The sequence below is a fragment of the Strongyloides ratti genome (assembly GCF_001040885.1).
Source record: "Strongyloides ratti genome assembly S_ratti_ED321, chromosome : 2".
NCBI classification, from domain to species: Eukaryota; Metazoa; Nematoda; class Chromadorea; order Rhabditida; family Strongyloididae; genus Strongyloides; species Strongyloides ratti.
In genome coordinates, this window is record NC_037308.1 from 8561856 (window position 1) to 8578978 (window position 17123).

The window sequence follows — 17123 nt, forward strand, 5'->3', positions numbered from 1 at the left end:
TTTATCAACAACAATTAGAAAATTATCTCAACGTGAACTATATTGAAAATAATGAAGAATGAATTACACACAAAATTCTGTGAAAATGTAATTACGTTCTTTTATATCTATTATTATAAAAATTTCATCTAGAATCATTAAAATGTTTTCAAAAATTTTGATTCCATAATAAAATTTGACCTTTTTCAAAAAATATTTTCCCCGCCTGCACTTCTAACTTTAGTTGATTGTACTTCTTTAAGTTTAACTTTTTTATAACCATGATTTAACTACAAATTTTATTATTTTTCAAGGGTTATCTGGTGAATTTATTTATATTTTTTGATTAAAAAAAACTATTTTCATGAGATAATACTAAAGGGAACATCAAAAATTATTTCATATGAGTAAGATATAAACAAGAATTGTTTTTAAATTGAAAAAAGTTTATTATGTCATAAATAATTATATAGTAAATATTACTGCTGTTTTTGAAAACACTCATGACATATCCTTAATTTTTATTATTTATAACATCAAAAATTGATACTACAATAAAAGAAAAATAAAATTATATGAAAAAATTAAATATGCTTAATAATAGAGATAAAAATTTATTTGTTTTTTTTTGTGTGTACAAATATAAAATTCGAACAATTTTTGAATTTCATATTTCTTCATTACTAGAAAAAGTTTACAGAAAATTATCAAAAATGTTTTTATTTTTCAAATAAATACTTTATTTGACTGCTCATAACATAATTTCAAACTGATAAAAGTTTTCTAATATATATTTGCATATTTATAAGGTCTTCTTACTTTCACTATGGTAATCTTCTACTTTTTTCAGAAAAATATTTTATAACAAGTAATAAAAAATTTAGTTGAAGAATTAGATAAACAGATAAAATTTACTAATAATTTAATATTGACTTTAATATGAATATTAATAATATTTACATAATCCTATATTTATTATAATTAAATAGATTACACATTTTAAATATAGTAGAAAAAATTTTTTATCTTTGACTATGGTAATGTTTATTTTTATAAAAGTTTTTTTTACAATTTGAAAATTAAATACATTAGTCTAGAAAAATGGTACTTTTTATAACTTATCTGATTTTAGTAAAGAAAAGTATAATTAAAGTTAAATAACACTTGGAAAATAAAAATACTACAATTGAAAATTGAAGCAATCATTTATGATAAGTCCATTGCATAATTATATAAAATACAAGCAATGTTATTTTAAACTATTAATATACTAAACAACTTTGAATTTTTTAAAACTGTACTTGAATATTACATTTAATATTATCAAAAAAACAATTTATTAAAAGTACAAAACTTTTAATACAACTATCTAAATTTATAAATATAATTAAAAAAAAAGTTTTTGAATTTATAACTCTGAGGCATCATGATTTTTAGATTCCTCATTTTCATTTATGTTTTCTTCTTTATTTTCTTGTTGGTCTTTCACAGTTTCATCAATTGTCTTTTCAGAATTTGAATTATTAACATCAACCTTGACATCTCCACTGCTTTCTACACTCTCAACTTTTTCTGTTGTGTTGGAAGCTTTTAATGCCTCTTCGGCAGCCTTCTTTTCAGCAGCCTCTTTCTCTGCTTTTTCTTTCATCATTTTTATTAAATTTAGCCTTAATTTATTTTCTAAGTATTTCCATTCTCTTTTCAAATTTTGAGTTTGCTCACTTATTTCACTTGTTGTTACTGATGGATCGCTATTTAATGCAAGATTTTCAATTTCTAATTTCTTTTCTTCCCACCATAACAAAGTTTTATCATATGCTTCTTGAAGAACTTTCATTTCCTCCTCACTAATAAGATCAGTCATATTTGATGATTTTTCAATAAATTTAATAGTTTCATTTAAAACTTTTGTAATACCTTTAATTTTTTTTGGTCTTTCTAAATGTTGTTTTTTTCTAAATTCAATTGGCTTAATAGCATCTTTTAATTCTTTTGTTTTTTCTTTAAATTCAGTAGTTGTTGTTAAAAGAGAAACCTCATCTTCAAGCCACAAACCAATTTTATCCGCTGTCAATTTAATATTTTCAATTTCATTTTCGGTAGCATATTGAGAAAATTCTACATTCTCTAAATTGTCTTTTGAGGAATAAACAAGAGCTTCTAAATTATTATGAGCTGCTTCACGTTCAGCCTTCTCTCTTTCTTTTATTTCAAAGTCTTTTAATAAAGCAATAGCTTTCTTAATACTTTCATCATCCATTTCTTCAACTGGATTTTCTTTAGATAACATTTCAATTATATCATCTCTTTCTTCAATTTCAAACTTTTTAACTTGAAAACCTTTAATCAAATAAGCACCATAATAAACTGCACCAAGTGAAGCAGCTTCATCGGTGTTAAGAAAACGACCAATGTCTTTTTCACCTAAATATTTTTGTAATATATCAAGAATTTTAGGAACTCTTGTACCACCTCCAAAAAGAACAAATTTATTAATATTGTCCATAGTAAGGCCAGCCATTTCAAGTGCACCATCAATTGGTTTTGTCCATTTATCATCAAGATCATTAAAAAGTTTATAAAAATCTTCTCTCTTAACATTTTGTTTAAAATCTATATCTTCAAAAACATTTTCAATTTGAGCTTTATGATCAGCATTAGCTGATAAAACTTGTTTAACTCTTTCTGCTTCTTTCATCATTTTAGCCATTGCTCTTGGATTCTCTGAGATATCTTTTGATGATTTGTAATTAGCTTTAAAAGATTCAACAAGGTAATCTCTTAGTCTCATTGTTAACTCAAATCCACCAAGATTTTTGTCATAACCAAATCCTAATGTTTTACATCTTGGATATGAAGTTTTACTTGTTTCATTTTTAATTTTTTCATATTCAATTATAACAGCTGTTGTTTTACTTGCTCCAATATCATAAATAAGCATATTTTGTTTAGTTTCATTAATTTCATTCATTCTAAAAACTCCATAATTTAAACCAATTGCACTTCCTTCAGAAATTATTTTAAGAAGTTTGATTCCTGCAATTTCAGCTGCTGCAGAAATAGCACTTTTTTCAGCATTTCCAAAATATGAAGGAACTGTAAATATAGCATCATCAACCTTTTGTCCAGCATAAACTTTCGTGACTTCTTTTGCATTCCACAAAATCATTCCAACTATAGTTTCAATATTTAAAGGTCCTAAGTCTGTTTCAAAAACAACAGTATTTCTTTTCTCATCTGGGAATATTTTATGATATGGGAAACGTTTTTGAAATTGAGCAACAGCAGGATCATCAAACTTTTTGCCCAGTAATTCTGTTAAATAACCATACGTTGACATTGGAAATTTGACATTCTACAAATATTAATAAAAAAATGTTATTTTAAAATTATTTTAATTACCAAATTTGCTGCAGCATCAGAGAAGAATCTTTCACCATTTCTCAGCCCAACCATATTAACTGTTTTCCTTCTAAATTCCTTATTTAAAACTATTTCCATTGGGACTCCTGGCTTGACGATTCCAATTTTAAGATATTGGTTGCCGAGATCAATTGACATTACAGCATAAGCAGCATCTAAAATATATATTTTATAATATATTTATTTTATTTTACCTGTAACAGGTAGCATTAATGCCAACAAAAATAATAAACCCGTTAATCTTCCACAATATTTCATCTTAACCTATAAAGTTAAACAAATATTTTAAAAATTATCAAAAAAAAAATTTAAAATATTCTTAATGAATTTTACAAAGAAAAGGCAAGAGAACTCCAACACTGTTTGTACTGACGTGTCATTTTATTAAAATGAGAATTCGTAAGGACAAACCATTTTTTTTTAATTTTGAGATGAATATTAATTTAAAATATAGTTGTCATTGCAATCAAAGTTAGTTAATCAAATAATTGATATAATAAATAAATTATGATAATGATTACGAGTTAATATGCAATTTTGAAGATAATAACTAAATAATAGGTGTTAAAAAATAATTTTTTTTCCAATAGGAATTTATATATTTAACAGTAAAATAACTACTTTTTAATTACATAGTTCTTTACAGATTGTATTCTTTTATAATAAATTTTTAATTTTTTATCACTCATATAACTCAGCATACTTTATTTTAAATTTTATAAATAAAGTATCTTAAAACAACTTTAAAAATATAAATAATTTAGTAATAAGTATTAAAAAAAAATTTAATCATTACTTATCAAAATAAAATAGTTTTATTGCAAAAAAGATTTTTTTATTGGTAGTTATAGATAAAATAATAATTTTAACAATTACGGATATTAACAAATTAGCATTTTTAGTAATAGATGGCTTGTTTCCAAAAATAGTGGTAAACAAATGTTGCAACTTAATAAAATGAAATTATGATTCATTTTATCATTTTATTGTAAAAAAAATATAATACAATGGCATTGGAAACTATTTTACCCCTTTTATCAAAATTTTAAAATTATGATAACACTTATTTTTTTTTAATAACAAATATTTCAATTTACCAAATAAATGGTAGAAAAAAATACAATAAAATATTTGAATGATTTTTTTTTATCAAAAATACAATACAAGTGCCCAACTAATTTATATACAAAATATCTAGAAAGTTTCAAATCGATGTACAAAACTGGGAGCATTACGTACACGATTAGCTTCAGTACAGGATTGTCGGATTTTTTTGTTTACTGTTGCTGGTCCACAACTAAACACACCAATTTGTTCAACATTATTATGTTTATTTTGAAGAAATTTGAAAAATGAATCAAAATCTGGTCTACCAAAATGATTGACTGCTCGAAGTCCGGTAAACATTGATCGACCATTATTATCAGTTCGAAAATGTTTTTCACAAATATACTAAAAATAAAGCAATAATTATATTTTTTAATATTTAAACATACCAACATAGTAGTTCTTAAATCAAATTTATGAAAAAATTGTGTAATAAATATATGATTTTCTAATATACCATTTGTATCTAATTTCTCAACATCTTTAAGTACATCAACAAACCACTCATAATTTTTATGAGTTGGGCATATCCATAAGAAATAAACTTTTTTACATTTAATATTTGTATGTCTACCAGATGGTTTATTAAGAACAAGATCCATAAGAATTGATGCATATGGTGTTATACCAATACCACCACCAACCATTACAGCTATATCATAACCTGTCCATTCCTGATTACCATCTCCAAATGGTCCAGATAAATTTATTGTAGGATAAGGTAAACCATTAGCTTGACAATCTTGTAATATTGATCGAAGTTGTCTAGTCCATGGACCAACTGCTTTAATATATAATTCTAGAGATGGTGATTGTGGTGCTGCTGCCATAGAAAATGCATGATCTTCATTAAATGCACATGATATATCTGGACAACTTATTCTTACCCATTGACCAGAATAAAAATTAAATGAATGTGGTCTTTTAAATTGTATATATATTATGTCTGATGGTAAAATTGCTGCTTCAATAATTCTTAATTGTTTATATTGTTGTCTCATTCCAATTATTTTATCAATTATAAATAAAATAAGTGGTCCTAACATTTGATACCAAAATTTTGGTGAATCTAATAATTTAGGAAGACCATGTAATAATGTTAAACCATAAAATCCTATATTTAACCAATGTGTAAATATAAATGCATTATAATTTTGATGCATAAATGATGGTATTGAAAATATATAAATAATACACATAATAACAACAATCAAAATTCCTGTTAAACCTGTCATTGTACCAAAAAACCAATATTTAACTGTTGGAGCAAAATTTGAACCAAAGACAGCTTCTTGAAATAAACATTGTAAACCTTCTTGTGATTGTGTAGCTATATTATAGAAATTAACTAAATGACCTATTGTATGGACGGCAGAAAAAAATGCAATTGTGTAACCAATAATCTTATGAAAAACTATAGCTGAATCAAGAGGTATATATTCACCAATTGGAGTTACACGTATAACAGTAATCAAATTTCTACATACAGTTAATAATATTAATGACATACTAAATGAAATAGCTGCTGCAGCACCTCTTGTTATAGCTATACCAGTTCCTAAAACTCTACGTAAATCACGGTGTTCAACTTCAAAACGATAATGCCAAAATCTTTCAAGAAAAAGGAGTGCATTAATAGAAAAGAAGATAAATGTCCAGGCAATATGTTGACGATATGTCTCAAGAAATGAAAGTAATATAGAAAGTCTTGAACGTGTAATTTTAGATTTTTCTTCATCAGCAGGTACAGCAAAACTACTTAATGAACTAGAATCATCAAGATTAACCTTCAATTTTGCTCCACGTAAATGAACACCAACAGGACGATTAACACCATCAACTTCAGTAAATATTTTTTCTAAATCTTCTTCTGTTAAATATTTACTTTTAGTATCAACACCATGAACTAATAAGACACCATCTAACATATCTTCTTGTACATGTTTATCTAATTTTACTCCAGCAGTATCAGATAAACTTTTAAAAAATTGTATAAATTCAGATCTTTCAACTTGCCCATCACCATTATAATCACACATATTAAATAATAAATTCATTTTATCTTTTGTACTTCCATTAGAAAATTTTTTTAATAATTCTAAAAATGATTCGAAAGATACAGAATCTTCACCATTTTTTACCATACATGCAAATAATCTATCAACAAAATGATTATCTTCTCTCATACCTAATGCATCAGCTAATTCTGATTTTGAAATTGAAATTCCAAGTATATCTCTTGATAAATCTTCATTATACTCAACATTGTCATCTGATAATTGTGGTGTTTGAAATGATTTAGCATAAGCTTCTCTAAAAAATAAATCTAATTTTTTTTGCCTTTTTTCTTTTGTTTCTGCTGTTTGAAGGAGAACATCATTATCTAAATGTTTAATTGTTAATGGAATATTTAATTTTTTTAAACAATCTCCAGCAACTTTCATAAATTGAGCACAATGTGTATCATTATGTAATCTTATAACCATATCATAATTTTTTGGTATTGTTATAATAATAAATGGACCATAGGTACTTTTAGTTGTTGGATCAGTTAAGGTAAATAAAACTTTATCAGCTTTTCCCATATTTAATTTTCTTAAGATACCTTTACTTCTAGGTCTTTTAATACATATTTGACCTGTTGTTGTATCTAATTCAAAATTAACACTTCTACAAAAACTATCACTTAACCATTCAATTGCTGGCATTTTAAATTTATCTTCTACAGTATGAGGTATTTGATAATATTTTGTAGAGGCAGAGTCTGATGTTGAGTCAGCTTCAGACTGTGAATCAATAACACTATTATTATAACTATCTTTTGCAATAATTTTTGGCATATCAATTAATGCAACACCTAATTTTCTTCGCCTTATAATTAAATATCTTGCAATTCCAATACATATTAGTGGAACACAAGCAATTCCTATTAATGTAAATATATATGTCACTTCATTACCATTAAAATGATCATAACGCATCATAGGAATACATTGTTCCAGTCCTGTAGTATTAACTTGAAATGGTTGTGGACATGGACTTGTTTCATTAAATATAAAAACATTATCTTGAATTTCATCTTCCTCTACATTAGTAGTTGATCGAAGTATTTTACTTAATGTAATAGATTTTATTTCTTCAATTTCTTCCTCTGTAAAAATACCATTTTGTCTATTTTCAAACCAAAAACGATCACCATCACGGAGGCGTAAAAATTGATCACGAATTATGTGTTTAAATAATTCACCAACTCCATTTTCATCAGTTTCTAACATACCACCAACATATGCATCTAAATAATTAATATCTTTATATAATTCTTTTAATTTATCAAACATTTTTTTATCTTTTTTATAAAGACTTGGATTAATTGTTTCCCATGTTTTTGTTTCAAGTGCAAAATTTTTTCGTAAATCATTATAAAATGGTATACCATTATCTCTTCCTCTCATTATTGAACTTGATACAACATCTAATCTTGTAAAATACATAGGACCAAAGATAAAATCTCTCAAATCTTCAACTATAATTGTATCCTCTGCCTCAGAGATTTGAGAAGCCATTCCAAGAATTATTTCATCTACCGTATACTCTTGAACAATATCCTGTGCATTCCACCAATTTTGACATAATCTTAATGCACCATAACCACCTATATCATCCCTAAAAACACATTCTTCTTTTGAAGTTCTTTTTTTTCTAAATAACATTCCTGGTGGAACAATAGTATGATGAAAACGAAAGGCAGCTGTGGCAAATGAATGAGATATTCCTGGAGGTATATGTGCATTATATTTATCATATTTTGGTATTTCATCTTTTGTTATACCTAAAACTTCAGGTAAATATTCATATAATATAATATTTTGTAATGATGCTATGACCATTCTACGGGCTCCTTGAAAAATTTCCTCATCCGTCCAATCAGGATGTTTTTGGGCAATTTTTAATGCTTGAAAGTTATGCCAACGAAATAGAATCAAACCAAATGTTAATAATCCTGGATTTTCATTAATTCTTGGATCACCTAATGTAAATAATCTTTCAGGATCCATTAATCTATGAATTTGTGGTGGTGCAGGATTTATAAGAGGAATAATTTTTTTATTAAGTGGTGGGTAACCTTCAACTTCACCTTCTGTTAATGTACCTTCATGCCATGATCTTAAAGCAGCAACCCATGGTTCATTGGTAGAATATAAGAATGATGCATCAATCCAACTTGTTCTTTCATTAATTTGTTCTCTTGGAGAATTTAAACCATGCCCTGTCTCTGTGTCATATTTTGTTCTCATAAATGGTATATTTGTTTTGCCTTCACATGTAGGATCAAAAATAGAGTCACACTCTTCTACTGGAATAGGAATATTTTCTAGTGGGCAACCAGTTTGTGATGATTGCATTATTTCATAAGCAACAACTTGTGAAAAAAATGCTAACATTGTTGTTATATTTCTTTTATTTTTTATTCCTGAGGGACCTTTAAATACAATATCAGAAACTTTTCTAGCAGATGGTAGAGAAATATTAATTTTATAAACACCATCCTCATAATTTGCTGGTGAATCTCTGTGCAATCGAGACCCTACACTACCCCATTCTGGATTTGCTAGATTATTAAACCACCCATCATATCTTTGAAATTCATGAGTTTTTTGAAGACCTATAATTATAATAATAAGTTATATTAAAAAAAATCAAAATATATTTTATAAAACTATTATAAAAAAATACACTATAATTATTAATATATATCATGATTTTATTATATTTGAAAAAAAAAATTAGCTATTATTAAATCAAATAAAAAAAAAATAAACCACTAAAATACTTTTAATAAAACTTACATGTCACACTAACAAATTGTATAATTGTAAATAGAACAATATACAAATAATTATAATTTAATTTACATATTATATTTTTTATTAAACAAATATTTATTTTTAGAAATTTTTGTATGAAAAAATATCCAACATGCCAATTCATAACAAGTATGAAATTTTAATTCTAAAAAAAGTTAAAAATTTAAAGATAATATATTTACAATTTTAAATATCGTATTTAAAATTTGATGTTAAAAATTATTATTTACCAAAAATAAATTCCTGTAAATCCATTAGAACATTCAGGTTAAGAATTATCAAAATTTTTAATAATAAAATGACATTTCTTTTTATTTTTAAGATAAAATTTCTATTGTATTACCATTATTTTTAACTTTATCGTTAAAAATTAAATAATATATATTTATATATATATATATATAATATGTTTGAAAAAGTTATTTCTAAAAATATTATATAATCACTAAAAATATTATTAATTATTTTTATAAAACAAAAGTAAAGGAATACATGTATATGTAGTTTTTCTAGATAGGTATAAATTACATTTAAATTTTAAAATTTATTATTAGTAATTAAATAACATTTAAAATAATGTTTGAATAAGTTACTTTTAAAAAAACATATGCATAAAATATTAGTTGGTTATTTCTAAGAACATATAATTACAATAAATTACGTAATATATTTAATGTCTATAAATACAAGATATTATCTTTCTTTATTAGAATTTTCATATAGATAATATGTATTAAAAGAAGAAACAAGATTTGTGAGTAAATAAAATAATATTTTCGTAAAAATATATGTATAAGAAGTACATTAGTGAAACATTAAGAAAAATAGGTTATTAATCAGTTTTTATTATATGTAATTTACATTAAAAAGTGCTAAATTATACTATAATATTAATTTATTCATTATTTAACGATTTTACTTTAATGTTAAAAAAAAATTTACTAAAAGACATATTATTTTCTGATAAAATTTATAAAATATCATTAATGATATATATATATATAATATATTATTATCAAATGATCATACAATAGTTATATAACTTTACCTAAAACTTAAACCTATCTCTATCTAACATTCCTCTTGACAAAAATTTTTACATAATAATTGTGAGAAATTTATATTTAGATAAATGAGGTCAAAAATAGATATTAAAAATTTAGTATTAAATTAAAGATAGTATAAAATTGATCTTAAAAATATTCACTTAAATATTTAGTTTAAAATAGTCATCAAAAAAAAAAGAAATATATATATTTTTTTTTGTAAATTACAAGTAGTCATCAACAAATTGTTTTGATGTTTTAATTTTGTTTATATTATTAAAAAAAGAATTTTGACAAATTTAAAATTTTTTTTTATTAACTAATTACTACTATTATTTTAAAACATTTATATATATATAAACAAAAATATTTACTATAAGTATTATTTATAAGCATTTTAAATAACAAAAAAAAAATTTAATAAAGGTTACTAATTTCGACGATTTTTATTTACGTCAAAAATGAAATAGGTTATTATAAATGTTTTAATTTTATATAAAAAAGAAGAAATTATATTTGAGAATATGAATCAGTATAATCTGATTAACATTTATTCTAACTTATAATTAATTTTTTTTTTTCCATTTTATTAATTTAAGTATAAATAATTAATTAACATTTTTATTATTTACACTTTTTATAATGTAAATATTAATGAATGTATCACAATTGTAATAATAATTTTATCCAACATTATATTATATCCTTTTTAATATAATTAGATGAATTAAGGTATTTCAAGTAAAAGTTACTAAATTAAAATTTATAAAATTATAAAGTGACCTTATAAAAGGTTTATTTATAAATATCATTTATACGGTATATTTGATAATTTTAATAACAAAAAAAAATATATATGCATATGTATATATATACTATGATATATTGTTATTATAAATTTACTTAAAGTTTTTATTGTTAATAGAAAAAAAAAAATTTTTTTTGTTTAAGTTTCATAAAAATTTATGTGAATTTTTCCAGGCACCCATCTGTCAGCTATAAGTTTCATAGAACATTACAGTGAATGATATAGTAATGAAGTAATAAAAAGGTTATTGAAGAAAGTTTTGCGCAAAAATTGCACCTACTATTAAATTAACTAATTAAAAATAGAATAACTTTTTAGCCTTGTTGAAATGAATATTATTTGACAATCACCATTTCTTCTTAGAAAAAAAAAACTACTAATTTTTTTTTTTGAAAATTATGTTAAAATATTATTTACACATGTATTAAATATAAATAGAAGTAAATAAATCATAATATAAGAATAAAATATTTAAAAATTTATAAAGAAAAATGGTTTTTAATTATATTTTGTGTATATTATAAATATCTATATTATTTTATACAAGTTATAAAAATTTGTAAATTGCAAAAGTGATAAATCATAGTTTTTGTATTTATTATAATAATATTCTTTTTGAATGGTTTTTGCTAGTTATAATATTAAATAGCAAAATAATAGTTTTAATATTTACAACTAATGAAAAAGAAATTAAACAGGTCGTTTGAAATGAACTATATATTTTAAAGTCTAAGAATAACTGTTGTTATTAAAGTTAAATCTGATATATTTAATTACAATTAAATCCTTTTCAATTAATTTTTTTTTTATCAATAATATATTAATAGTTTTAACAGCTAGATTTTTTGAATACTTTCATAACTTTGATTAAAAAAAAAAAGAACAAGTTTAATTTATTGAACAATTTAAATAAGTTTTTACTATAATTTTATTGCAGAAGTATATTTTATATAACTGGAATGAAAAAAGAATAGATGAAAAATTAAAATTTTATATAATTTGAAATAAAATATAATACTTTATTATTATTTATTTTTGAAAAATAAGATAATATATTAATAAATAAAAACTATGGTAAATAGTATGAATTTCCACTTGTATATTTTGGAATAGGAGCATCACAATCATTAGATGGTATAAATTTGAAAGTTCCTGGAGCTGATATAAAATCATTTTTGGTACGGGCAAATGAATAATCTGTTATGGCAGCCGTACAATTCATACTGTTTGATGAGAAACTAGCAAAACATGCTGATGGTGTCATGCAACGTGATACTTTTAATGTGAAATGCTCGTTATTTACAGCTTTAACACATTCATCAAAAGCTCTAAATGTATCTAAACGTGATTCTGAGATAGGAAGTTTTGAAATTGATGATAATGTTGTTGAAAGTCTATGTTTAAATTGACTAGAAAAAAAAATATTAAATGTATTTTGTTTTAAAAAGTTACCTATTTAATAATGTTGAAATTATTGTCATATTTATAGAATCACTTGTCTGGGATGGTAAATTTCTATAAGAATGTCTTAAATGATAAAAATGAGCTTGTCTACATGGTAATCTAACTTGAACATATCCAAATCTATTTATTCCACTTTCATGCATATTAACAGTATCTACTCTTGATGCATTAACAATCACTCTAGTTTTCATTCTCCATACTCTACAACTTTGTTTTACTTTTGAATTTTTAAGAAAATCAAAATTAAATTTGCTTAATGTTTTGTCCTTGAAATTATCATTAGGTAATTGTAATTGAGTATCACGATGTTCAAAAAGAAATGTACCTGCTTGTGGGTGTTCTTTAAATAAAGAATGTATTAATTCTAAATTATATCCAATTTTTGCATCCATTGGATTTACCGGCATTAAGATATCATCAATATCAGAGAATGCTATTAATTCAGCAAATGGTTTGGCAAAATGAAGACAATTTACATGTGATTCTTCGATTCCACGTGATAATACTAAACCATTTGGATTAACATCATTCATAACTGGCCATTTTGGCCAATATCTTAATATAACTTTTTGTTCTCTTTCATATTTTTTTAATATATTCATTACTGTATTTGATACTGATTGTATTGGTATTATTATTTTTGTAGCACCTAATGCTAACCATGATTCAATTCCTGTTAACATAATTTGCCATTCAGTATAAATATACATAGGTGCAATACATACAACTAAAGGTTCTTTGGGTGTACGAATAATTGGTTGTTCTAATTCAATTCTCATTCCATTTTTAATTTCATTAATATCATCACTTGTAGATAATGTTATATAATTTAATTTAGTTGAGGCAATTTCACATTCAGCTAAATGACCACTCCAACTACATATATCATTCATCTTTCTTTTACCTTCATGAATTCTTTGAATTAATGCCTCCTTTATTATAGGTTCATTATTTTCAGGATCAGGATGTCTTGATATACAATATAATTTTTGTTTATCAAAATTATGTGCTAAATATTGTATAATAGCATAATTTCCATTAACATTTTGTTCATTTTTCATTCTATAAAATGCACCTAAAATAATTGGTCTTAATCCTTCTGATCTATGTAAAAAACCATCTCCTAAATTTTTTAACATCCATATATTTGTTGTTCTATAGTATAATGAGATACCTAAAACTCCTCCAAATATAATAAGACATAACATATAAAAAGCTTCAAATGTTTTTTTAAAAATTTTCCATTTTTCTTCATTTTGATATATAGAAATTATTTGATTAAAAAAATGAGAAATTCTAGAAAATAAATTTCGACTCATTAATGTACTATAGTCTAATTAAATAATACTATAAAATGAAAGGAAGATAAAATTTAACTTTGATAATTGAATAAACTTGTGAAATGCATTTTAAAAATGCCCTAGTTAAAAACAATCAGATAAGATATTTCTGACCTAAAACAGTATAAAATTTCTTAAAATATTATAAAACTTTCTGATATTTTCAATTGATACAATGTGATTTATTTTAATATAGTGAAAACAGATACTAATTAATAATATTAAAATATAACTATTCATTTAAATATATCTTACAAATTAAGTTTGTTTAAATTTTTTTATGTTATTATATATTGTAATCTGGTATATTGTAACTTCTTCATATATACATAAATAAGACAATAAAAAAAAAGAATATCTTTTTAATTTGAAAAATATAGGATAAATTTAACCATTAACAAATATATAAAAAAAAATATTTTAATTTCAAATAAAAATAATTTTTTGTACTCATCTATTTATTTGAAAAAAAATAAATTTTCATTAAAAAATTATATATATTTATAATAAATAACTAAGTAACACATGACTAATATAAAGATATTACACTTCTACTCGACAAATTTGTCCTTTTCAATCTTTTAAATCTAAACAATATAAATTATTAAAGTTAGTTATTTCTTCAAATTATATATATTAAGCATCCATATATTTAATTTTTTTTACATCTTCTACTTATCTACCTAAAACAATAAACTGCTTCTGAAGATTAAACTTTTGTAATTTTGTATATGTAATCCAACAAATACATTAATAAATTGTTACATGTATTTATGTATATATTTATCAATATCAATGAAAAATTTTAGTAAATTATTTATCTTACATTTTATAAACATATTTAATTTTAATTTAATATAATCTTTTGTATCTTCTTATTTATCATTACATATTTAGTTGATAACAAATGTCAACTTTATTTTATATCATTTAAATTTTGTGAAAAAAAGTTTGTTAATACCACTTTCTAAAATTCTCTCAATTATTTACAATTTTTTTCTTTTATAATAAAAAATAATTTGCACTTTTCTCACTCCTATTTTTTTTTTATTATACACTCTTTCTATAAACAGATAATTTTAGAAATATTATATTATAAGGAACATTTAAGTTATTATTACATATTAATATTTTTCTTATTATATTTAAGAAAAAATAGGACAAAAATAAAATATAAACCAAAACTAATGAATATCTATTTAAAATATGAATTGTTATTAAATTTTTAGATAATTATAAAAATTTTTTTATTTAATAAAACAAATATGAGATCACCGAATAGTAAAATTAGTTACATTTAAAATATAATTATGTACAAAAAAAAACTTTAAAATTTCAACCTGTAATTTAGCATATATTTTATAGATTAGAAATAATGTCAAATACTTTGAAACTTTATTGATAATATAAGTAATCATGAATTTTTTTAAAAATAGTTATATGTTAGGTAAGTGCAAATTTCTACTCAGTATTGATCTTACATCGGATGTAAATCGTAAAGCATCTAAAAACGGCAGCAAATCAAGCAGGCACGTATCCTTTGGATCACTGAACCATGATGTTATTGGAATTGCATTGTCTAATTAATGAATACTTTATATAAAACATAACTAAACTTACTTTTAAAATGCCTATAAGCATTTGGTGAATTATCTAAAATAAATATTGACGCCAAATCATCATGAATTGCAGAAAGATCTTTTGTAAATCCGTATTGTTCTTGAGTACAATGCTGTCTATAATATCGTCGTTTAAACATTCCCCGTCCTTTATCTAGTCGATCAGCTACAGCAGAACCATAAATTTCCATACTGGCAGTAAAAATTACCAAATCATACCATTGACTAATTACACTTAGAAAATAATCCACATGAGGTCTGAGATGGACAGAAAATCGTACAGGATGTCGATCAATTGTAACTTTTAATATAAAATCAGGTGGAGATGTTGGCTTAGATGTTACTCTTGTACTACCATCTAAATAAGAGTGAATTAAAGTTTCATCTAAATCTAATACTAGTATTTTTCTTGGCACTAGACCTAAAAAATATTTTTAAACACATATAAAAAGATTTAAAAAAAAAACAAACATACTTAGACGTTGAACAGACATTGCTGAAAGTTCTATATGATGATCGTACCGAATCGTTTGATATTGCTGAATCTAAAAATAAAATAATAAAAAAAAAGTTGTCAAAAAAAACATACTCTTCTATACTGCCTATAAAATATTATGAACAAACAATGAAAAATGCTTAATAGGAGACTTTTAATTTGTAAATAAAAATGTTTCACCATATTTGTGAACCTTGGCATCTTGGAATATACAAGTATTAAAAATTAATATCTAACTGTTAGCAAATAAATGTTATTAATACACATTCATTTCATTAAAAATAGCTATGAAAATGTAGTAAAATAATATAGTTTTTGCCTAAAAAGAAAAACAAAATAATAAAAAATAAAATAGATTATAAAATAATATTATCTTAAAAAATAATACATAAATAGAATAGAATAATTATTAAAATTAAAATTACCACGACTTATTAGCAACTACTTTACATGTAAGAAGTGTACAATTTGTTAAGCTCATACTTCCCATTTAGAATGTACATTGGGATATTGTTCACGCGCGTTTCTCCAATGTATTAAAAAATGTATGTTTGCAATGATGGAATATTTTTAGTAGTTATTTCCTGTTAATAATTTTCTCTTTACTTGGTAAATTTTTTTAAACTTAATGTTAAGAAGTCATAAGCCTTTCTTTTCAAAGAGTATTAATTAAGTTTTTATTCAATAATGCCACAAGCAAATTCATTATTTTTATAATATTTATTAAATTGAGTTATTTTACAAATGAAAGGACATAATTTCTTAAAAATTTTCTATAACCAATAATTTATATAAATTTTAATAAAAACATTTTGTCATTTTAAAAATGACATCAAAGTAGGCGCTTGCCACATTAAATTATATATTTAAATTGCATTAATTTTTTTTTAATTTTACACAAATATTATTTCATTTTTTTCTTATTTTTGTAGACTTAATTTTTAATTAATTTATCTAGACTTTAATTATTTTCTTT

General features: G+C 23.1%; 3 protein-coding genes across 3 annotated transcripts; all 3 read right to left on the minus strand.

Moving 5' to 3' along the window:
* Positions 1 to 1387: 1387 nt before the first annotated feature.
* Positions 1388 to 3660, minus strand: SRAE_2000273000 (Hypoxia up-regulated protein 1; the record flags this gene model as incomplete). The annotated part of the gene is made up of 3 exons (XM_024653834.1): positions 1388 to 3334; positions 3382 to 3557; positions 3597 to 3660. The coding sequence occupies 3 exons, from the start codon at positions 3658 to 3660 to the stop codon at positions 1388 to 1390; spliced, it is 2187 nt and encodes a 728-aa protein (XP_024507271.1).
* Positions 3661 to 4596: 936 nt separating this feature from the next.
* On the minus strand, positions 4597 to 9629 carry SRAE_2000273050 (Dual oxidase 1; the record flags this gene model as incomplete). The annotated part of the gene is made up of 3 exons (XM_024653835.1): positions 4597 to 4854; positions 4899 to 9172; positions 9605 to 9629. 3 exons carry the CDS (start codon positions 9627 to 9629, stop codon positions 4597 to 4599), a joined length of 4557 nt encoding a protein of 1518 aa, XP_024507272.1.
* Positions 9630 to 12297: 2668 nt separating this feature from the next.
* On the minus strand, positions 12298 to 16348 carry SRAE_2000273100 (NLI interacting factor domain and Domain of unknown function DUF23 domain and Dullard phosphatase domain, eukaryotic and HAD-like domain-containing protein; the record flags this gene model as incomplete). Its single annotated transcript, XM_024653836.1, has 6 exons — positions 12298 to 12637; positions 12681 to 13866; positions 15498 to 15611; positions 15653 to 16072; positions 16127 to 16196; positions 16241 to 16348. The coding sequence occupies 6 exons, from the start codon at positions 16346 to 16348 to the stop codon at positions 12298 to 12300; spliced, it is 2238 nt and encodes a 745-aa protein (XP_024507273.1).
* Positions 16349 to 17123: the final 775 nt, after the last annotated feature.